Source organism: Pseudorasbora parva, chromosome 13 (assembly GCF_024679245.1).
Source record: "Pseudorasbora parva isolate DD20220531a chromosome 13, ASM2467924v1, whole genome shotgun sequence".
NCBI lineage: Eukaryota > Metazoa > Chordata > Actinopteri > Cypriniformes > Gobionidae > Pseudorasbora > Pseudorasbora parva.
The window spans coordinates 8,583,820-8,607,272 of record NC_090184.1 but is presented as its reverse complement, the minus strand read 5'-3'; the positions used below and the strand labels follow the sequence as shown (position 1 = coordinate 8,607,272).

The 23,453-nt window shown below is 37.9% G+C and overlaps 1 protein-coding gene across 4 annotated transcripts; it reads right to left on the bottom strand.

The window, feature by feature from the left end:
• Positions 1-564: 564 nt before the first annotated feature.
• On the bottom strand, positions 565-23,326 carry rer1 (retention in endoplasmic reticulum sorting receptor 1). Of its 4 annotated transcripts, none has more exons than XM_067413090.1 (8): positions 23,187-23,326; positions 12,743-12,828; positions 6,905-7,009; positions 6,614-6,713; positions 6,440-6,518; positions 2,302-2,437; positions 2,114-2,168; positions 565-1,052 (listed from the first exon to the last, which is right to left on the bottom strand). In XM_067413090.1, the coding sequence occupies exons 2-8, from the start codon at positions 12,821-12,823 to the stop codon at positions 1,042-1,044; spliced, it is 567 nt and encodes a 188-aa protein (XP_067269191.1). In that variant the 5' UTR covers positions 12,824-12,828; positions 23,187-23,326; the 3' UTR covers positions 565-1,041. The 4 variants fall into 4 exon arrangements, with proteins under 4 accessions (XP_067269191.1, XP_067269190.1, XP_067269189.1 ...); XM_067413089.1 differs by lacking the exons at positions 565-1,052; positions 23,187-23,326 and adding exons at positions 22,408-22,530; positions 22,636-22,733 and having other exon boundaries at positions 1,062-2,168; XM_067413088.1 differs by lacking the exons at positions 565-1,052; positions 23,187-23,326 and adding an exon at positions 22,636-22,766 and having other exon boundaries at positions 1,062-2,168.
• Between the last annotated feature and the right edge of the window lie 127 nt (positions 23,327-23,453).

The following is a 23,453-nucleotide window of genomic DNA, read 5'->3' as shown; positions in this document are numbered from 1 at the left end:
CAGTTGACGACTGGTTTGAAGTCTTATCTGACTAATGCAATGACATTCATGCATTTCGAGGCGAAACCCAAGTGTCTTTTGCGGGCTTCTGTACTGTAAATGGAAATGCAAAATGTTGTAAGATCGTCTTTATCAAATGTTCACAGTACATACAGAATTGTAACCTATTACAATTACACTTTATCTTGGATTCAGAGTCACCCAAACATTCTTGCATGTAGAATACAGAATATGGATAACACTTTATTTTACAGTGTACTTGTTAAACATGCTACATGTAGTTAATGTAGTAATACATATAAATTATGCATAATAACTTGAAACTAACCCTAAACCAACCCCTATTTCTAACCCTATAGTAAGTACACGTAGTTCATTATTATTACTTAGTATTAAAATGTAAACACAGACACAAACTTAAAATATGCATAATTTACTGTTATTACTTTAGTATGTATCATGTGTAACAAGGACACTAAAATAAAGAATTACCAGAATTATCAAAACACTTCAATTGATTTATTCACTAAGCTTAAAAACAGAAGAAAAAAAAGTAATAATCAGTGAAGGGACACAGCCTTTTAATAGCATTTGAAGTGAAAAATTTACACTTAGTTATTAAAATCATCTTGTTTTCTCTTAACCAGCAGCACAAGAAAACCTAAAACATGCAATGTCTTTAATCAGGAATTAACAAACCTATTTTGTTTTGATGAAGATTAATTTAATACAGTAAAAATGGCATTTTCAAAACAAAAAAAAAACATGCTAACCATTAAAAAAATTATACATTATACATTTTTATATTTATATATATATCTCCCCTCAAAAAAAAAAAAAAAAAAAAAAAAACTGCACTCTAATAGGAAAATGTATCCTCATCTCAAATGCTTATTGAAGTTCTCCATTTGCCCATAAAAAAAAAACTATACTAGTTATGGCCCATCTCAAAAAAAAAAAAAAAAAAAAAAAAAAAGGAAAAACAAAAAAGAACAACCTTCAACCCTCTCCATCCATTTGTAATAGTTAAAGCACTCAACTTTATGTTTCCTCTGTAAAAGAAAAAAGAGAGACAGTTTTAATTGGGAATGCTTAAACGACAAAAACATACAGCCAGTATTTTTGTATCAACATTTTAATGGAATGCACGCTTGCTTTTAAAATCCTGACGTACAAAGTGAGGGGGTTTGAAACGGTTAACCTACTGAAGAATAACTTACAAAAAGCACGAATGGATGTGATTAACGTGGACAGCTATGTACAAAAAATTAAATACAATGCTACAGCACATTAAGAGATCTATAAATGTTCATAAAAGGCAAATATTAACATGTGGCAAGATGGAACTCCACCAAGTCCCTACGATCAATAATGTCTCCTCTCTCTTCATGGAAGCTTCTTTCATTGGTCTGAATACTGAATCTAATGTTATTATTTATGCGAGACATTAAATGTAATGTTTTGAATATTAAACTTCCCACTATTTTATATTACATTCCCATGTTTGTAAATAATCAGGAAATGGTTCATTCAAAGCTCATTTCTCAACCTGATTTAGTTCCAAATCAGTATGACTACTTTAATCAGTTGAACGCACACACACACGCACGCATTTCCATGCTGCCATTTCCCATAAAATAGGTAAACGGAAAAGAGCAGCAGGGACATTCTGTTAAATTTCTCCTTCTGTGTTCCACTGAGAAAAAGTCATACGGGTTTGAAATGACACAAGGACGAATGAAAGATGATTTCCTTTTAAAATCCATACTGGATAAGATATCAGATCCTCTAGGTTTGAAGAAGAATGGGAACCACTGAGCAAAAAAAAAAAAAAAAGTCAAATCTCATACTAGTTGTCCAAATATATTAAAATTTGCCAGTGTAGAAACTCTCAAACAGCATTCCTCAAACGCTTAAAGGCATCATTACAGTTTCAATGTCGATCAAAAGTTTCAACAGGATTGGCTTTTTCTTACTCAGAAAAAGAAAGCAAAAGAGAAAAAAAAGAAAAGAAAAAAACCTCAACCCCCGTTACGCAGCATTCTTCATCAATAACTTTAATTTCAGGAAAGGGGATTTTAACTAGCAAAGGTTTTCCCTGTGTCTTCCTTGCCTCTGTAAGTCCTCTTCCCATGTGTGAAGGGCAGGTATCTATACTTGATCATGTGCTGTAGAGGAAACACAAACAGAGTCAAAACCTCAACATTACGTCACTGGAACTCTATTTTTAGACAACACTGCTAATAACAGCTCAGCTATATGAACCGGAAATATCTTATAGGAAATCTTCCACTGCCGAACCTTGATCTGCCGTTTCATGGTGATGCAGAACAGCATGATGAAATACATTACGAGGATGGGCCAGAACACCGGCACGTCAAAGGCGTCGAAGAATGTGCAAATCATAGCGATGACGATGCCCTTCGTCGCAGAATGCCTGAAACATCAAACAAAAAACAACATGAGCACATCATAAACTGAAGCACTTTTGAAGGAATATTAACACATGCATTTTTTATAAATTAAAGAATGGTTTCACAGACAAAGCATTGGCCTTAGATCAATAGTAAGGTTTTTATAAACGTGCCTTAAAAAGAACATTACTGCTGTGCATCTTGAGACAAAACAATGGTGCTGACATATTTTAAGATATATCAGTGCAAGTTGCTTTCAGTTAAAACAGCTCAGGCATGCATTTTAGTCTGGGACTATTCTTAAAGCAACTCTATGTCACTTTTCCGTCCGCTAGAGGGCGCCTATTTAAAACAAAGGCGTAGTTTAATGACCCCAAGTTTGAGCTCAGAATCTTGGGACATGTGGTCTTCGCCTCACAGCCAGTGGGAAAGAACCGGGATAGGACTCCATCACGTTCATGGATGTGGTGATTCACGTTACTGTGGTGTGAAGCAGAGCAGGACCGTGTGTTGAAGGAGCTGAACAAGGCCGTTGGAGCAATTGTTGACCAAATGCACGCCTCGTGAGCAGCGGGACATTTATTATGACGAGACACAGTTGCCGGCGGCCCGGCGCCATTTCCGCTTCTCCGGTCGTGAGTATGAGGTAACGCAGCTCTGTTCATCATATTAGATACTAGGGGTGTGCATTGGCACTGCCTTCACGATTCGATTACGATTCACCAGGTAACGATTCGATTCAATTCGATTCTACGATGCATTGTGATGCATCAAAATTCTACTGCACACAAAGCAAATTTTTCATCAGTCATGAGGCAATACAAGCAGATATTAAACAACAGATTGTATTGGCTGTTATGTGTCTCCTGTATCTTTGACATAAAAGTTATTAAATAAAATAAAATAAAATGCAATTAGCCCTTAAATGCATGACTGTTTCACCAAACATTCTTACATATTCAGGTCGTTAGCGACCCAGATCTATATTTAACATGGATAGACCTCTACCTGTCGTGATAATATATAAAACTCCTGATTTTAGAGTAACAGCTACAGAAGAATAAAATAAAACCTATTTCGTTACCTTTTGGAGCTTGGAAGGATTCAGTTTGAGCAGATGTTTAATACCATCATCATATGACCTCGTCAGAGCTCGTTTACCAGTATATTCAGCATCTGACTCATATTCGCGATCTCCAGCATATTCTTCAAACTCATTTTCAACGTCTTCAAAATCAATATTTTGATCACTGACAGCTTCTTGACCACATCCATCATCAAGAGACAATGACACTAACATATGATTGTGTCTAGTACTTGCTCTCTGAAGTAAATCACTGAGTCATTTCAAGTTTTGCAGATTATAATTATTGTTTCGTTTTCTGTCAGAGGTAACCATGAGTGAAACGTCACTTCATCATTGGGTATCAGACATTGCCACCCTGTGGAATAAAGGTGAATTGCGCCGTATTTCGTCATTATAGATTAATTTTTTATTATTGTGCAAAAATATATATACGTACAATCCTAAACACCTCGGGTCGTTAGCGCGTTTTTAATAACCCGTCTATCGCGGTCATCTCCCTCCGCCTCAGCCATCTTCCTTGTTGTTGTTGTTATTCTCCCGGAACCGGAAGTATTTGAAACTTCACAACTTTATCGTCCGCCAGAAAATAAACAGTGACATAATCGATTATGGCACTTTGCCGCATCGATGCTGAATCGTTCATGTCCCGCATCGCCGAATCGATTATTGTTGACACCCCTATTAGATACATTTAAGTGTTTAAAATGATGTTATGACATTACTCTGTGCATTCACTCAGCCGCTGCTGTGACACTTGTTCACACTGCTAAGAGTAAAGCATTTCTGCCAAATAAAACCGGGGGGAAAAAAAATGGTGTTTGGGGGGTAAAATGTGTATTATTTTGGCAAGGTTGCCTGCTAAAATTCGCACTCATGGGACTATATATCACATAATAGTCGCTTCAACCCGCGGACATAGAAAACAACTGCGGAAAAAAACGTGGACTTGGCAGCACAGTGCAGTTGAGCTCTGTTGACATTTGACAACTAACATTGTCTGTTGCTTCGTGGCTCTGATTGGTTGTAGGTCTGTCCAATTGAGGTCTTTCCTGGTTCGGTTGAAACACACCCCATATTCACAGCCCAATGGCTGTTTTAGACTAATAGTCTGACTAGAATTGAGTATGACCACATCAGGCTAAGTACTCAACTGAACAAAATGTATATAACAGTGGCCTGGTGGTTTTGACTGGTGGCAAAAATCCTATATAGTGCACCTTTAAATGGGACCTATTGTGCAAAATGTATTTAACACAAATGTGTCAGCATTGTGTGTACACAACCATCATATAATGGTAAAATCCCCTATTTTTAAAAATGAAATAAGCCATTTGCAGTTTCTATGCAACATGACGACATTGTGTAAACATACACACCACTTTCTAAAGCAAAGTAGCTTGTTATCTGTACGCATTTTGAGCTATCCGCGTGTATGTCTACGCCGAAACAAACCATTATGGGGATAATATTCGGAATATTCATTATTACTGCTTTGGGAAGAGCATTCTATACAACGCAAGATAATTTCTGTCATAACTTCACATTCAACCAAACTTTCATTTAGGTGGGTAATAGTCAAGACCTTTGCATTTCTATGGTACGATACGGCTGTGTGCATTGGGCGGATTAATAGGGATGCGTTAAATTGAACAAAGAGATTTAATAAAGGGTGTTTGATCTTGATCTTACTGTACCAATATTTTTTTAGGCTGGGTATTGACACAAATTTCACAATTTGATTCAGAAGCTTGCAGTTTGATTCAATTTTGATTACAATTTGATTCAATGTGGATTATTTTGGATATATATCAGGTACAATACATGCCAAATTGTCTCATGGAAAAATGTATCTCTTAAATAATGCTATAAACTATGGGAGTCAGTTGTAGCCTACTATAGTATTGAAGGTAAAAAATAACTGATTTGTATTCAAGCACTTAAATTACACTTAATTTTTTAAAAATAATAATAAAGTACAATTACATAATCATATTTATACTCCCAATTCATTTTTTGAAATAGAAACATTTAAATGGTGGCTGCCATAAAAACATATGGCATTTATTCATACATGCATGAAATATTGAAAAGCATAAAAAAAAGATTATAATGAATATGAAATATTGTGCAAATATTTATCAATTTGCAAATTACTAGAGTTCCTTTTTTCTAGATAACTAGCGATTTTATGGACACTGGATGGTTTTTCTGAGGTAAATGTGACGTTACTTGACAATTCCTTCGCAGCTTCTCATGAGTTGAGCTGCGCCAGAGCGATCTCACACCAAAGCGGTATTTATGTTTTTGAATTTTGTAATAAAATGGATGTAATTTGTAATCTGAGACTTTGTTTCATATCAATAGTAACAAAGCACAAAGATTATTGCGTTGCTAACAAAATGGAGGCAGATTTGAATGCCCTCAGCAACCGGTGTCTGAGAGGCGGTGCAGAAACGAGACAGAGCGCCATAGCCCCGCCCTCACGCAATAGCGCATGACCGGGAGAGAAGAGAAGTCGTTTCGAGGGGGGAGGGGAGGTTAATGTAAATTAATTAAAGATTATAAGGGTAAAACCATTTTTTTTTAATTAATGAAGTGCACAGATAAATCATTTATAGTAAACACTACAATATTACATATAAAAATATGAATTGTAAAATTTGATTTCATGCCGTCTTTAAATGTACAGCCCTACTTTTTATTCATCCACATTTTGCCAAATTATGTGACAATACGTATTGTACAGTAAATGTAAATTTTTTCACTGGGTTCTGCCTACATTTTGCACATGGTGGAAATCATTGGGCTCTATTTCTGCTTAGTTCTGCACATCACTAAATCAAGTAAATCCACTCATTTTCTGAAGAAAACTGCACTCGTTAAACGATTTCACGATTTCATGCGATCTTAAAATGTCACAGATGACGTGACAACTTACCAGAATTTGAATTCTGGCAACCTCCTAATGAACGGCCGGAACTCTTCATTCTGTTTTGTGGGTAGTGCTGGACCCTCATCTAGTGAAAGGAGACATCGATTAGGGAAGAAGAAGAAGAAAAAAAAAACTAAAGAAAATCACCTCAGCAAAGATCATTTCAGACGCTGATTATACCTGGATCATCAAGCAATGAGGGATCCACTTTTGGTGAGAGGAACGCAATGAAGAGGTTAAGGTGGTAGATCCCAAGAGCATATGTGACTATGTACCAGCCCTAATAAGAGAAACAAATGTTTCATTGCATTTGATTAATGTTTTGTGATCAAAAATGCAACTTTCTAGACCTGCAAGATGCTATTACACAACGAGAACTGCAAGATAACTCTACCCATATTGTCAAAGCATAAATCAAAGAGATAAAATTGAAGCATTTTGCAATCTTTCCTAAACAGATGGTGTTTTTACCTGTAGAATATATACTCTGATCATATATATGGCCGTTAGAAGAAGAGTGGCTGCCCATCGGACCGCTGAGAACGGTGTTGACTTGTCCAACCATGACTGATAAATCTGCAAAAGAGAAACAGTAGGTCTCATTATCCAACAGCACTCACTATGGGGTGGGGGATATACCAGTAGACACGATTAACTAGTAGAAATTGGTCAACTGGTACAAATCCTTGGCCTATTGCGCTCACGTGACATTGCTGTGCTGCATTGTCACTAGGGCTGCACGTTTTCAAGTTTTTCATTAACCGTTAACCGAGGCCCTTAGCGGTTAATACTCGGTTAACCATAGTGTGTGTCAGGGTTATTATTTTTAGTTTATTAATTTGACGACCGCCATCTCCGTAGTGAACGCGCCTATAGAGAGAAATGCACGTCATGGATTACATAATCAGAGAGTAGCCTATGAGGCTCTGGCGCTCTCTAGTGGTGCAAAAATATATTACAACTAAATTCAATGCACGTCATTGACGCCACTTCACCGAGCAAAATGTTTCACTCGGTTATGCAATTTTTAACGGTTAATCGGTTAACCATGGACACCCCTAATTGTCACAAAAGCTCATCGTTTAAATGCATTTTAAATGCAAGTGATTATAAACCATATATACCATTGAGCACTTCAGCTCAAAACATTATTACGCTGGAACTTTTTGTTTTGAAGAAAACAGGGAGAAAAAAAAACTAACTTAAAGGGTTAGTTCACCCAAAAATGAAAATTCTCCCATTAATAACTTACCCTAATGTCGTTCGACACCCGTAAGACCTCCGTTCATGTTCGGAACACAAATGAAGATATTTTTGTTGAAATCCGATGGCTCAGAAAGGCCTTCATTGACACCAATGTCATTTCCTCTCTCAAGACCCATAAAGGCACTAAAGACGTCAATACAAAGCCCATCTCACTACAGCGGCTCTACGATCATTTTATGAAGTGACGAGAATAGTTTGTGCGCAAAAAAACGAAACAATGACTTATATAATGATGGCTGAGTTCAAAACAGTGTCTAACCGTTATGAATTACATTGATTCATGATTCGGATCTCGTGTCAAACTGCTGAAAACACGTGACATTGGCGACCCGAATCCTGAATTGATACGCTGATTCATAACCGTTCAAAACATTGAACGTTTTGAATTCGGCCCATCACTACACAAGTCGTTATTTCGTTGGTTTTTCGTTCGTCACTTCATACAATGATTGTAGAGCCGCTGTAGTGAGATGGGCTTTGTATTGACGTCTTTAGTGCCTTTATGGGTCTTGAGAGAGGAAATGACATTGGTGTCAATGAAGGCTTTTCTGAGCCATCGGATTTCAACAAAAATATCTTCGTGTCTGAAGATGAACGGAGGTCTGACGGGTGTCGAACGACATAAGAGTGAATCATTAATGAGAGAATTTTCATTTTTGGGTGAACTAACCCTTTAATAGACTGTCTTATAGATTGCTTATGCAGCGCAGCGCTTTTCACTTGAACTGCATGCATCAAAAGATTATTATGGAGGTAGCTGACCTTGTTTTACTCGCAAACTACAATTCATGTTCATCAACAGGGCTTGACATTAACTTTTTTGCTCACCATTCATTGCAGCAAATGGTTTTCCAAAGTTACTAGCCACTCAGCTTTTTCACTAGCCACAATTTTGACTTCGATACCATGGGGAAAAACTGCCATATAGATATTTTGGTAACACTTTATTTTAAGTTTCAGTTATTAACTATGAACTAGTTGTTTATTTGCATGAATATTACTAGGATATTGTCTGTTTATTAGTACTTCTAAAGCACATATTAATGCATAATTCTGCACGACCTTATTCTACATCCCTTAATCCAACCCAATACCTAAACTTAAATGCTACAAAAACTAACTAACTATTAATAATCAGTAAATTAGGAGTTTTTTTAGGCAAAAGTCATAGTTAATAGTGAATATGTGTTCCCCATACTAAAGTGTTACCTATATTTTTTAATATTCCCTCTTAATTTGTCAGCAGGTATAATAGGCTGCTGTCATTAAGACCTGACACACAGATCCATTATACTGTCTCACATGCGTTTTCTTTCTCAACTGTTTATGTTCACTTAAAACAGAAATGACGTTTATGTGAATTAGGGCTGGGCAATATGGGCAAAAAAATTATATCTCTGTATTTTTCAGTTGAATGGCGATACACAGTATATATCCTGGTATTTTCTACGTTTTTCTATTTGGATTTTAAAAAATGGTGACAGATTATCAACATTTCAATAGTAATCACATATTTTGATATCATAAAAAAACGTATTTAAAGCAAAAATAACTATACTGTGATCTATATATCGTTATTGTATGATGCAATACGCTTTGTGAAACAAAGATTTGGATCATGTCGCCTACCCCTACATTTATGCATTTGGCAGACGCTTTTATCCAAAGCGACTTGCATTGCATTGCATTGCATTGCATTGCATTGCATATACTGTGATCTATATATCGTTATTGTATGATGCAATACGCTTTGTGAAACAAAGATTTGGATCATGTCGCCTACCCCTACATTTATGCATTTGGCAGACGCTTTTATCCAAAGCGACTTGCATTGCATTCAATGTACACGTTCTCCCCATTATTGTCAGTTCTTGCTTTCCCTGGGAATCGAACCCTTGACATTGCTAGCGCCACGTGTAGTTCACTGGTTGAACTACAGGAAAGCCATGAGTGTTAGAATACCCCTAACACTCATACAACCTTAAGCCCCGTTTCCACCAAAATTACCCGAAACAATTTGTACCAGGAACTTTTTTACAGGAACTTTTCTCCCCCCCAGACCTGCAGCTGTCTGCGTTTCGACTGCGATAAAGTTCTGTGAAGATTAGGCAAATTAAAAGTCCGGTGATGTAGGACTGCGCGCGACTGTTCCTCCAAGCCAGTGACGGACAAGGGCTGTCACTTTTCGATATGCATTCGAAGATGACGTGAAATATCCGTAATCGAACTATAAATAAACTATCCGGTTTTTAAAGTGCCATGTAGCGCAATTTTTTTTTTATTGTCGGTGCGTTTACATGGAGCACTGTAATCAGTTTAAAAGTCCAATCTGAAGGAAAATGCTCCATATAAACACCTGATCAATCGTAATAAAAATGCCTAAACTGAATGAAATTGTAATCGTTTTGAGATGGGTGGATAAACCTTTTCATGAATCGATCAAACGAAACATTTCACCATGTAAATGACCTGACCGGATTACTTTTGAGTGTGCGTCCTTGTTATGTGATGTTACACAGCGCGCGCATTCACCACTGAAGAGCACACGTCGCGCTCATGCACCAAGCATGACAAGAGAGGAAATTACATTTTTCTGAGGGATAAACTTTTTATTTCATAAGACGTTATGAAGATAATGTTGGCATAATGACACTGTCCCTATGCCTATGTAAGCAAACAATCATTAACTACTTCAACTGCGCCTGACATTAGAATGTATTTTTTCTGAGATGATTATTACACTTTACAACAAATGAATAGCTTTTATAAAACCGTATTAGTCCTGGTGGCCGTTGAGAGTTGCTATGGCATCCGTAAACACATTCCAGCTGCTGGAGATGACGGCGTTGTAGATAATTGAATATATTCGAATGCATTGCTTGATATTTTAATTCCGTTCGAATTAGATTTCTTTTCAAAAATGACAGCCCGGACAGTAGTCATTTTTGTGTGTACCGATTGAAATATTTAGTGGACTGTTTACATGAGACGTTATCTAAACCGATCTGGTGTTTACATGTGATGACTTTCAATCGCAATCATTTTGTCACATATGCAGTTTGTCTGCCGCATCAAAAATGTCGCCGCTGTTTTCTCCAGCAGCTGGAATGTGTTTACTGAAGCCATAGCAACTCTTAACGGCCACCAGGACTAATACAGTATTATATAATAAGCTATTTATTTGTTTAAATAATCATCTGAGAAAAAAAAAAATCTTCTGTCAGGCGCAGTTAAAGTAAAAACTGCCTTATCTTCATAACTTACGAAATAAAAAGTTAACCCCTCAGAAAAATTAACTTTCCTCTCTTGTCAACATGAGCGCGGCGTGTAAGACTGATTATTACTGAACGTAGACCGAACCTCGCAAAAGACTTTTAAAAATGCCGAGTTGAAATAAAATGCTGCGTCAGCTCAACCAATCAGCATGTTCAGCGCCCAAGTCCCGCCCTCGAAAGTTCCTGAACTTTGAAAAAAGTACTCCCTCGTGAGCAGGGCCGTTTGGAGGAGGAAATATTTACCCGGAACTTCATTTAGACCCTGGTTCCTGCGGTCTAAACACACTGAGTACCACCCAAAGTTCCTGGTTCCTGGGTAAAGTTCCTGTGGTGGAAACGGGGCTTTAAAGGGTCATGAAACCCCCCTGCTGCAGCGGTGTTTTTTCACACCTTCGATTTGAAAAAGCTTGTTAAAAGGGGAGTGGTCGACTGAGGCTTGGGAGTGGTCGACTGTGAAAAGGTGGGATGGTATTGTGTGGAAAGAGGGAATGTTTGCATAAATAGGGGAGTGTCAGTAGGTGCATTAAGATTAGCGATACCAACAGCAGCAGTTACAGCGCTTCTGAGACATGTTCTTGGTTCACGTTGGCATTGTTTACCACAGTGAGATTAAATGAGCGATGAGTACAGCGAATGAGAGAGCTGTGAGTGGCGTGCAGCAGAGATCGCAAATCATTCAGCTCTTCAAAGTTCAAACCAGCATAATTCAGTGAGAAATGAAAATAAATGTTATTCTGCATGACGAAATATTTTGCAAACGTGATAAAACTATATTTGTCCAAATATGCACGCTGTTTGGCAAGAAGAACAACGCGCCGACGTGATAAGAGAACATGAACCACCCAACATGCGATGAGATAGAGATGTGTAATTCTAGATCGGGGTAAAAGCGAAGGGGTTTGAGGCTGACCGCGCATCTGAAGCAGAGCGACGCGCGCTGGGTTGCCGTGACGATCCGCGCTGTCTATCACTCGGCAGCTAAATCTATATTTGTCCAAATATGCAGCACACTGTTTCACTAAGAGCCCGAACACATGCGGTTTAGTGCATGGCTGTGACCACAAATAAAACGGAGAGAACGTGGCTTTTGTTCATTAGCCTACAGATTACAGATTGGTTATTTTGCCCTCCTGACATAGACAGTCAACGCTTGCAGGTTCGGCGTGCGATTCCTCAGGTGAATTTTACTTTACCGAGCCTTTGTAGCAAAGGCTTCCACAGACGGCGCCGGTTACAGCTCGCTCGGCGCCCTTTACGTTACTTCGTATCAGCACAACGCCTAGCTTTCCTCCGTGACTTTTCCGCACGCTGCTTCCAAAACTTCCCCACCATATCTCTACAATAATGATGTAAGACGAGCCTGACAGAAGTGACTGTCTCATGCATATTAACTAAATTATCTTGTATGCATACTACAGCGCAGGGATTGGACTGAATGAGCTTTATGTCATGAATATATATCGAGAATCGCTCAGAGCGGTCGACGTCAGCATGTGCCCAGCAGCCCATACTTGGGCCGAAAAGGCCGCGCCGACGTCAGCATTTGTGACGTTGCTCCGACGAAGCTTTTCAAACTGGAAGACAGAAATCGCTCTGAAAAATGCAAAAATAACTATTTTCACATATGAATACCATTAATGAGTACCCTTAGTGTTTTCAATGATGTGCAGCCTATACATATCTGTTTACATCTCAAAAAAAAGTGTTTTGGGGTTTCATGACCCTTTAAAATCAATTGAACAGTCAGTGGCATTTACAAGAGCCTCACCTGCCCGAGTCTTTTAAAGAAGTTTCCGATCGCTGATGGTTTCCCATGGATGGATTCACCAGCACTGTCTCCTTCTGGCATTCTGTCTGTGAACGTAGAGGAACATAATGAGGGTACAGTGAAAAGGGGACTATTTTTGCATACTATTATATTTACAGTGCAATAGAAATGTAAATTCCCCTGCTACCTAACTACACTGGAATACAACAGTATAAATCTCTTCATTGAGCTCACTGTCTATCCAAACTCATGCTCAATTCAAAACTGCATGCAAATCATTCTACCATTCATGAATGAATGAACTTCATGAATGTAGAACTAACTACCTTTCCATCCTACCGTCTCCTATGTAAGCATGCTTTCCTGTACATTATAACTGTTCATATAGCTTATTATGGTGTTGAACAGCTACACTGATGCAACATTTCTAAAATTAAATATAGGCCTAAATACATATTTTATATAAATGTATATATGTTTTTCTATATATCCAATTCAGACAATATAAACACCTACCAAAAATTATCCTACTGAAAAATCTGCCATTCATTTAGGAGGTTGAACTTATTGGATTTATTTAGCAGACAGCCCTATTGCATTCGATATCTCTTCTGATTTTAAACAGAACCACATAAAAAGATGCAACCGAGACATAAACTGAACACATTTTCTGAACCAGAAATGTAACGAGTCACTGAACAATATCAAAATTAGCAGCTGTATCTTATGAGATCAGCATCTGCTTTAAAATCTACAGTACATCTCATCCATGGACTGAGCCAGATTTGCCAGTTCTTGCTATGAGATGTTACTCCACTCTTCTACCAAAACACTTGCAAGTATGTAAAACAGGTCTGTGGGGACACGTAGTTAGGCACTGTGAGGACAGTCCGCTGTCCATCCTGTCTCCCTGTAACAGTAGCCTGGTTTCCATTACAGATTTACACAAAACTTTTTGCAATATTTAATAAATATTGATTAAAAACCACTGTGAAATGTCGGTGTTTCCATTAACCGATGTTATGTGGCTAAAAAGTCTAAAACCGCACCAGAAATTCATTTTTAATCAAAGGAGACGTAGGCGTGTTATCCAAGCATTAAAACTCTTAGACATGGGAATGGCCACATTGTAAAAAAAATAAAAATATTTCAGGCCCTAATTGAAAATTTTCTAGTGACTGATCCTATCTAAAAAAAAAAATGTTGGCCAAACTGAATTTCTGAGTTAAATTGCATTAATTCACAGAAATTAAATTTGGCCAACTGAAAAATTTAGATGTGATAAGTCACTAGAAAATGTTCAATTGGGGCCTGAATTATTATTTTTTTTACTGTGCACGTATCACGTTTTCCTGTTCTACCTGCTTCAAGGTCTTCATAAATTGTGGCATTTCTTTGTTGTTTAGAATCCAGTATTTTTTCTTTTGTCTTTTATGAGTTTAATAAAGAACTGTCTCGTCTTGTCTAAACCCACCGCATCTTCTTTAAAGAATTATCGCCTTTTACGAACAGCAGGTGACCTGCAGATGTAAAAAAAAAAAAATGCCGTTGAGTGAAATATTTCGTTTTCCAATGGTCTGAAAAACCACCTCATGAGAGCATAAACATTGTGATATAAGAGTTTTTGCCAAATTGACGTTTCCACTGTCAATTTCAAATTGCGCAATTTGAAGGATAATGGAAACGCAGCAACTATCTTAAAGGGATAGTTCACCCAAAAATGAAAATGTCGTTTCAAACACATAAGATCCATGTTCATCTTCAAAACACAAATAAAGATATTTTGAAACAGTCCATGTGACTCCAGTGGGCCAACCTTAATATCATGAAGCAACAAGTTGTGGTGCGCAAAAGCAACAACTTTATTCAACAAGTTAACACTTTAGTTCTAGCCTGTGTCTCGTACGCAGTTCATTCTTGTGTTGTACTTACAACGTAAACGGTGTAGGAGACTGACACAGGCTAGAACTAAATTGTTGAAAATTGTTAAATTCATTATTTTCGTGGTTTTGCCCACAAAAAATATTCTAATCGCTGCATAATATTACACTCTTAAAAATAAAGGTTCTTGAATGGTTCTTTTGCAGGGTGTATGGTTCCATGAAGAACCTTTAATATCCAAAGAATCTTTCCATTGCACAAAAGGTTCTTTGTAGTGCAAAAAGGTACTTTAGACTATAAAATAACTAGAAAAAAATGGTTCTTTAAAGAACCTTTAACAAAATGGTTCTTTGGAGAACCAAAAATGGTTCTTCTATGGCATCACTGTGAAAACCCATTTTTGGTTCTTCCTGGCACCTTTATTCTTAAGGATGTAAGGTTGAACCACTGCAGTCACATGGACTATTGTAACCTTTCTGAGCCTTGAAAGTGTTAAATTGTTGTCTATGGAGGGACAGAAAGCTCTCAGATTTCATCAAAAATATGTTAATTTAGGTCTTACGGGTTTGGAATGACACAAGGGTGAGTAACTAACTAATGGCAGAATGTAAATTTTTGGGTCAACTTACCCTTTAAACCCTATTCTGACAGGATTAGTTTAACATGGATAGGTGGGGTAAAGTAATTTATTACCAGAACTTCTCAGAGATTTTAGTCCCCTCCGAATGTGCCATCTCAATAATCAATACAACTTAACCTTTTGTAAATCTGGTAAATTGAAAAATTGACCTCAGGTAATACTAATCCCACGCGAATGTACCCGCTTTTTTAAACATCGAGGCGCTTGGAAAAAGTTTGGCAAACCTTAACCTCAAGTGTTTTCTGCTTACAATTTAGAAAAAGATGACGGTTTAAACCACTCGTCAGAGGCACAAAACTTATTTTAGCTTTAGGTAAGTGCTAGGGCCATGCAATATATCAAAACTATCAAAATATCACAAATGTACATATCGCAATATGCATATCGCAACAGCACGCAATATCTGAATGATCTTAATAAGCTACTTCAACATTGTGAAAAGTGAAGGTTTTAGGCCGACGCATATAGCAGAGAATAGACTGGGCACACGACTGTTACTAATGTGACTTCCTTGATGTTAAAAAGAGTTATTAAAGGCAATAACTTGTGAAAAACAACTCCTTGCAGTCTTGTACTGTCTGACACACACACACACACCGAAGCTTGTGCACAAGCCATCTCTCTAAAAGTGTGTGATCCATTCAGTTCCGTTTCGTTTCTTTTTACACACTCAAAACTGTCACACACACAGTTATGTCAAAACGGCTGTCTTGACGAATACTCATGCAAAAACAGTCGGTTTTGCTTTAATTAAAGGATATCAGTTGAGGAAAGAAACCGAATGCGTGTCAATAAGATCTGTGCATTAGGTCTTAAAGTGACAGTAAACTTGCCGCTGTCTGTCAAACAACAGAAGAACAAAAGGAAATCACTCAGTGCTCTCGGCTGAATAACCTTTGTAGCTGTATCAGTGTATATTTAATTCATGTGATGACTACTGCTTTTAGTTCTTATTTTTAATGAGAAAGATAAATTAAAATAACTAAAATAATCATCCACCCCTAGTTCAGGAGTCTTTGTTTACCTGGATATTGTTGCTGTTCAGTTTTAAGTTTATATAACTATATATTACCAAAGTCAAGCAAAGAGTTTATGGTATTTAAATATTTCCATTACATTTTTTGTTTGTTTACATTGATGTTAAAATTATATCGTCAGATTTATGGCATCATTTTTTGCTAAAACACTGCTGGTCACTTTCAGAAGTTGTAGCAATGCTTTCTTTTCCCAGAAAGACTGTAAAACACATTAATATCACTTTAAATATATATATAATTTCAATTTTACACACTAACAGCAATATCATACCGCAAAAATCGCATTATTTGACAAGATATCGCATTTTTCTTCAATATCGCACAGCCCTAGTAAGTGCTTATTACCAACTAATCAGAATTCAATTAATAAATTGATCCACCGGACCTATAGATTATGTGTATTCTATCAGTTACACCTCCCACTACTGCTAGTTTTACTGAGATTTCTTATCCCGTGGCTAAAAACTGGTCTTTGTGAAATGACATTACTGCAGTCCTCCTATGGTGAAATTACATTACTCCATCATCTACCCTTGTAAAACGAATCCCGTCCGAACAGGGATTTAGGAATCTTGCATTACGAACATTGCAGTTTATTGCTCTGGTCACATCTGCATTCCTCATGCCTTCAGCAACAGGGCTATGGCATGTTCACAGGTGATCAGGGACCCTGCCATCTTTCTCTGGTGTTTTTCCCAGTCAGGCTCTTTTGTCCTAAGTTATTGGACATGTGACTCTCTCACAAGAACCAAGTTTTGTTTCCTCTGCGCTTCTGCGTTCGACACCGTAACTTACGCTGGAACACCAGTGTTTTGTGAATGTGTGTGTGCGACAGTTAGCACAAGTTAGCGATTAAAGTTTGTAAAGTTTAAAACATGGACATTTAGGCCTGTCACGATAAATTTTGCTGGACGATAAATTGGCCAAGAAATGATTGTGATAAACGATAATATTGTCGTTCTAAGACCATTTTCATCTAAAATAATGATAATGGCATAATAATGTAGGTACATTTTTTCTAAGAACAATAAACTTTTATTTCTAAACACTATTTAACACTGAAAACATTTAAAATATCTACAAAAAATGAACAAAAGACCAAAAACAATAAATAAAAAGGATGAAAAGTGCAACAGATGAGGTGCAGATTAGGGGTGGCACGGTTCACAAAACCCATAGTTCAGTTTTGTGTGGTTTTTGTTTTTTTCTTTTAATTGTTAAAACTCCAGAATTTTACTTTTCATCAGGATATATAACTTAATTATCAACAATTTAGGCTTCAGCATTAAAAAAAAAAGTTATGTAATCATGCTCAAACAACTTGACCATCTCTGAGGAAAGCTAGGTGACATTTTGATACAGAAAGAGAGAAGACATTGATGACATGCTTTTCATTTATTTGGCAAAAAAAGGAGAATGTGTATTGCTATCTCTACAGGAACTTATGTGCCTTTTTTAGCACACACAGATTGAACTGAAGAATTAACTTGCATTTACAAAACTGCCAACTTCAGTGTAGCTTTAATCCTCTTTTATACTCAGCGCGTCTGCACGAGCGCGAGGGTGCGCGCGGCAAAAATAACATCAACGCGGAGAGCGCAAGACCCCATTTCGCATGGCGCTATACACATCAAATTTTGTAACTTTGCCAGCGGCTCCACAACCGAAGAAGCACGAGCTCCAGACGAATCTGGCCGAGCTTGAGGCTCATAAAACTGGCACCCGGTCTTCGCGTCGAGTTTAAACATCTCCCCAAACGAGACGCGCGCGCGCAGTCAACGAGAAAAACAAACAAGCATACAAATGGAAATTATCGCACCCGGAAAAATTATCGAGCTCATTTTATTTATCGTGCGATTAATTGACTATCGCGACAGGCCTATTTTTCTTACACAAACGCATCGTTTGGTTTCAGAAGGCCTTTGTTAACCCCCTGGAGCCAAGTGGAGCATGTTTATGATGGATAGATGCACTTTTAAGGACTTCAAAACAGAAACAGCCATTCACTGCCATTAAAAAGCTTGGAAGAGCCAGGAATTATTTTAAAATTTATCTGATTGTATTTATCTGAAAAAAGGAGAAATGTCATGCATACACCTAGTAGTGTTGTCAAAAATATTGATATTTCGATATGTATCGATACTGGAATATCTGAAACGGTACGATTCTCAGTTTTTACAGTATCGATACCAGCTGTGCTCTCCTTCTCCGACCGAAAGCGAGTTGACACACACCGGCATATTCTCACTCAGCCCGGTTAACCTCTGAGCACGGCGACCGCACGTTCTGCTGGACTTTTTCCTCATGACAGTGTGTTAGTGTAAGTGTGTGATCGGTCCGAATTTCGTGCGGGATTGCACATAAATTAATTCTACTAATCCCCGCAGATTTCGTGCTCACATCTGAAGCGCACACACATAGCCTACCGTAATAAAGCCGCCTCTGACATGATACAAGTGCAAACATTTGCTTCTTTTTCCAGCTTATTATTGGTCAAATACACTCAAAGAAATATCAGTGCACATCTGGAAGAGTATTAACGTAACACAGTCGCAAACAGTTCAGGAAGAACGAGTAACAGGAACAGTGTTTAGGATCCATGCGTCCGTTAGTCTTAAAGGGACCGCAGTCATTTGTTATTCAAACTACAAAAAGACAAACGATCAACTGCTCTTGACTGATCAACTTGTGTAACTTTAATAGTTTCATCTGTACGCTATTGAATTTTTTTACAAAGAACACTATCCAATGTTGTTTTAAATGTAATTACTATGCATTTTTTTAATTCAGTTTCTTATCTGAATGTTAGACCTACCTGAAAAAATAAAGCAGTCTATTTAATTTGTATCTTCTATTCTATTGCATTTATTTGTGCTATTGTTTGTAATCTGTTTATTTGTTCTTATTGTATTACTGTTTACTCGTCTTTTAAAATTCAATTTATGAAAATATTCATTTGAAATCAAGCTTTCTTGTGCTGTGTGTAAGCTATTGCAACACAATTACCCCATTCTAAAAAATACATTGAGATAGCAAAAATTTGTGAGAATTTTAATAGTAATTGATCAATAATTGTTCAAATCAAAATGATGCCCAACCCTAAGGAACATGCTGGCCACATGATTTTTTAGTAAAAAATAACAATGAATAATAACAAGTTCTGTTGTCATTAAGCATCTTATCTTTTTTTTTTTTTTTTTTTACTGTAGTATCGATATTTTAGTCTGGTATTGTATCAAAGTCATAATTTTGGTATCGTGACAACACTAACACCTAGGATGATAGGGGTGTAAGAAAATATCGATACACGTGAATATCGCGATATTATGTTTGGCGATATTGTATCGATTCTCAAAAACGCTGTATCGATATTTATATATTTATTTATTTACATCCAAGATTCGTGGCTTTGTGTTCGGTTTAAACCACAGACTGTATAACACCCAACCGCTAGATGGCAGTGTTATCTCAGAACGTATAACTGATGCAGAGCTGGAGAAGCGCAAGGTAAAAGTGAGCGCATCACTCATAGACAGTAAAAGAAATGGACACAGCGACCCCATTGACGTCTACGGCGAAATAATGAAGTCAACCTAGGGGCACTCACTTCCTGATGGCTGAGCGAACTGCGCAGGCTCAGACTGAGCTTGACGACGTAGATGTGACGTGAGCCTCCTGTCTGACAGCTGTGAGTCTTCTAGTAGATGTGGAAAGCGAAAGCTGAATCACGTTGTTTAAATATTTTCTCCCGTTGCTTTTGGCTCACTATGGGCTTCTACCCATTCTTCCCCCTTGACTTTATCAGACTAGTCTCCAGGACATGTCTCCACGTCCCCCCGACTGTCTCATAGACAGTAAAAGATTGCCTGCGAGCGTCTCCTCAGGTCTATACGGTAATTTCTCAACTGTGCGACAGGGTCGCGTTGGTTATGACGCAATCGTTAGCCTATTTTTACAAAAACAGCTTCTGCGGGGCGATAGTGTAAGATACAAGGTAATGGAGCCTTTTATACATTGTCGTGTTTCTTTAGAAATATACAATGGACAAATGGAGTCTTTAAACGCCTCTGATGTAAAGTTATTCACTGTCAAAGTGACTCAAAAATGAATGGGAGTCAATGGGATGCTAACAGCAGGTGATGGCTTGGTTAGCAATGGCAGCCCCTAGGGGTGGAACGCTTTCCGAGCGCTAGATTACCCCCTTGGCATCACTAGTGTTTACATTAGCAAACCCAGCTCTTAAAACGATAGCATTATTCCGCTCCTGCAGTATACAGAGCTGAAGTGTGGACTCATGTTGGCTTCAGCTAAAAAGAAGCCACTAAGGAAATCGACAAGAATCATTTTGTTTGCAAAATAGGCCAAGTTATAATCTAATACTCGGGAAACACATTGAAACAGAGAGCTCGCTTAACATCCTGACGTCACCCGCGCTGCTGAGAAGCGTTTCGATAGAATGTACTGCACGTTTTCCTCTCAGTAACAAAATAAACACACAACAAAACTGACAGCGGTGGCAGGAGAACGAAAGATAATAGCGATGTGGATATGGTTGCACCAGCTCTGCAGTTCAGTAACGATACTTGAAATAGCACTTTATACAATAGACTGCTTTATAGAAAACAGCTTTAGGGTCCGATCACACAGAACGCGTTTTTCAGGTTCGAAAACGCGAGGCGCACTGCACTCCCTTTTTTGGTCGGCGTTTTCTCATTCAAAAATGAGCAGTGCGCTTTAATGTTTCTAGGCAAGCCCCGAATCACCTGTACTGTCAGTCAAATCAATGTAACGGTCAACACAACGGAAGGCCTGCCGGTTCATTCTTTCGATTGGACAACAGAACATAAGCGCGATGATGTTGCACGCTTTTCCGCTCAGAGTTGACTTTTTTTCAACTTCATGCGCTCGGAGCGCTCCTTCACAAACGCGAGGCGCCCAGGGCGCATAAGCAGCGCGCATAACGCTCTCTGCCAACCGAAATCCATTCAAAAAAGGCGCCTCTCGCTACAAAAACTTGTTCTGTGTGATCGGGGCTACCGTGTTAAATATAAAACAAACAGTCATTCAGTCATGAAATGGACTGCACTTTCTGTTGTTAAATAGCCACTGCTATACTGTGAACCTTTAAAACATTTACACATAAAAAACCCTGCAGTCACTTTACATTTCCCTTAACTTAGATTGCACATTGCATATGATTAGTAATATAAATTATACTGTATTAATTAAATAAAATACTTTGTCTCGTGTTTTAGGCTTTTGGTTGTGTTCTTTATTCTTTTAAAATATAAAAAACAAAAACACACAAAAAAGAAATATCGCAATATATTGCCTCTCTTACAATATCGCAATATATTGCAATATATCGTATCGTAACCCCTGTATCGTGATACGTATTGTATCGCCAGAGTCTTGGCAATACACAGCCCTATAGGATGAGGGTGTGTAAATCTTGGGATAATTTTTTTTTTTTTTTTTAGTGAACTATCACTTTAAGGACTGTTCCTGCAATAATTGTTTATGGTTCATTGAACAATGAAAAATAATAGTTTAAACACTTTAAACACTTTCCAATAAAGATCTCTAAAGCTTAATTGGAATTTACAAAATTATTATTAAAAAATAAAAATTACCACTAAAGATTCCAGAAATTCCAATAGGAGAGGAGTACACATTCCTTAAAGACTTGTTCCACTTTGAATCACCTGATTTGCTCAGTACTGACTGAATGACATTTCACAGGCGGGTTTAAATGTGGTGTTATATTACGTTTAGGTTTGTAGGCTTAAAATCCAAATTACTGTTGAATAAGTTATCTACCTTGCAGATCAGTGCATTTCCCCCATTTCAGTCAGATAATATATGATTCACTTATGAGTGCATTTATTTCCTGATCGTAAAACAGCCAGAGGAAGCCTCCGTGTGATAACCTACAGATGTAATCTGAGGCAAAGTCCACACAAAAAAAGTAAACGAAACACGTCAATGTATAAGAGGTCGTCCGAGTAAATTAATCAAGATCACCTTCAATATTAACGGCACATAAAACGAATGGACAGGAGTCTCAAAGCAGCTCATCAGCCTAATTCCCCTCATCTTTCACTTACGTCTGTCGGCTACAGAGGAATAAAATGCCTCATTGTGGTCAATACCAACATATTTATTTATATGCCAACTATCCCAGCGCAGAACCTGCCATTCTTGATCCAGATCCGTCCATTTCCTGACATCTAAACCAAACGGGACAGAGCATGCAAATGAACACTAGCAATAGTTCCGGTACAGATCTGCTATCAGTCTGTTATCATTAGTATACTAGTACGACACACACTTACCTCAGTGTTTATTTCATAAACTCGCTGTTTTTGTAACCACCTAACTAGTAGAAGGGTAGTGGTCAGACCGTGTATGCTAATTTGCTATTTAGCATCGGTTTGTTAGCCGTAGCTGATTCCTTTAAGGCGTCAAGCATGCTGGTTAATGTAGTTTCTAGAACAGGTCTTCTGCGTTGACAGTAAACACGGAGGACTACCTATAAACTACACTTCCCATTTTACTAGACAAAAGAGCGGAAACGCAAGGGTTGTAGTTTTCATTTGCGAATGTGTAAATGAAACAACCCTAGGGAGGCATCGAGAAGTAACTACAAAGACCAGCAGACACGCAGAAAAGTGGACAACTCACTTCCGGGGAAATCCGAACGCAGGCGAGTGGTAAACTTTGCTAGCACTATCTTTTTACTGCACCTTACAGAAACCCTTATTTTACAATCGTCACGCCACTGGGGGAAATAAATTCAAGTGGACAATTAACATTCTCGAGGAGTCGGAGCGACTGTGAGATGTTCATAACAGGAGTGAGATGATAAGAAAACAGTTTCTCTTACCCGGTTGTGCCGCTGTGTCACTCTCGGCTGCCGATCCGCGCGTCGCGCTGCTGCTCTGAACACGTCAGTGCTTCTGTAACCGCAGCCGCATCAGACCACAGCAGCCGAGCGCAGACAACATCGCTCGAAACTGAGCGAGAATTATACCACATTGTTTTTAATTCCATACCTGTACTTTTTGTTACATTTTTAACGATACGGATTTAAATACTGATTGTATTAATTGTACTAATTGTATTTTGAATGGGTATGTTATTTAAAAAGAAG

Coding starts and splice junctions, on each gene's coding strand:
- rer1 (XM_067413087.1), bottom strand. CDS start 12,823: ATGCCAGAAGGAGACAGTGCTGGTGAATCCATCCATGGGAAACCATCA. Junction 7,010..12,742: donor TCTTTAAAAGACTCGGGCAG/GTGAGGCTCTTG, acceptor TCTCTTTTGCAG/ATTTATCAGTCATGGTTGGA. Junction 6,714..6,904: donor TCAGAGTATATATTCTACAG/GTAAAAACACCA, acceptor TTCTCTTATTAG/GGCTGGTACATAGTCACATA.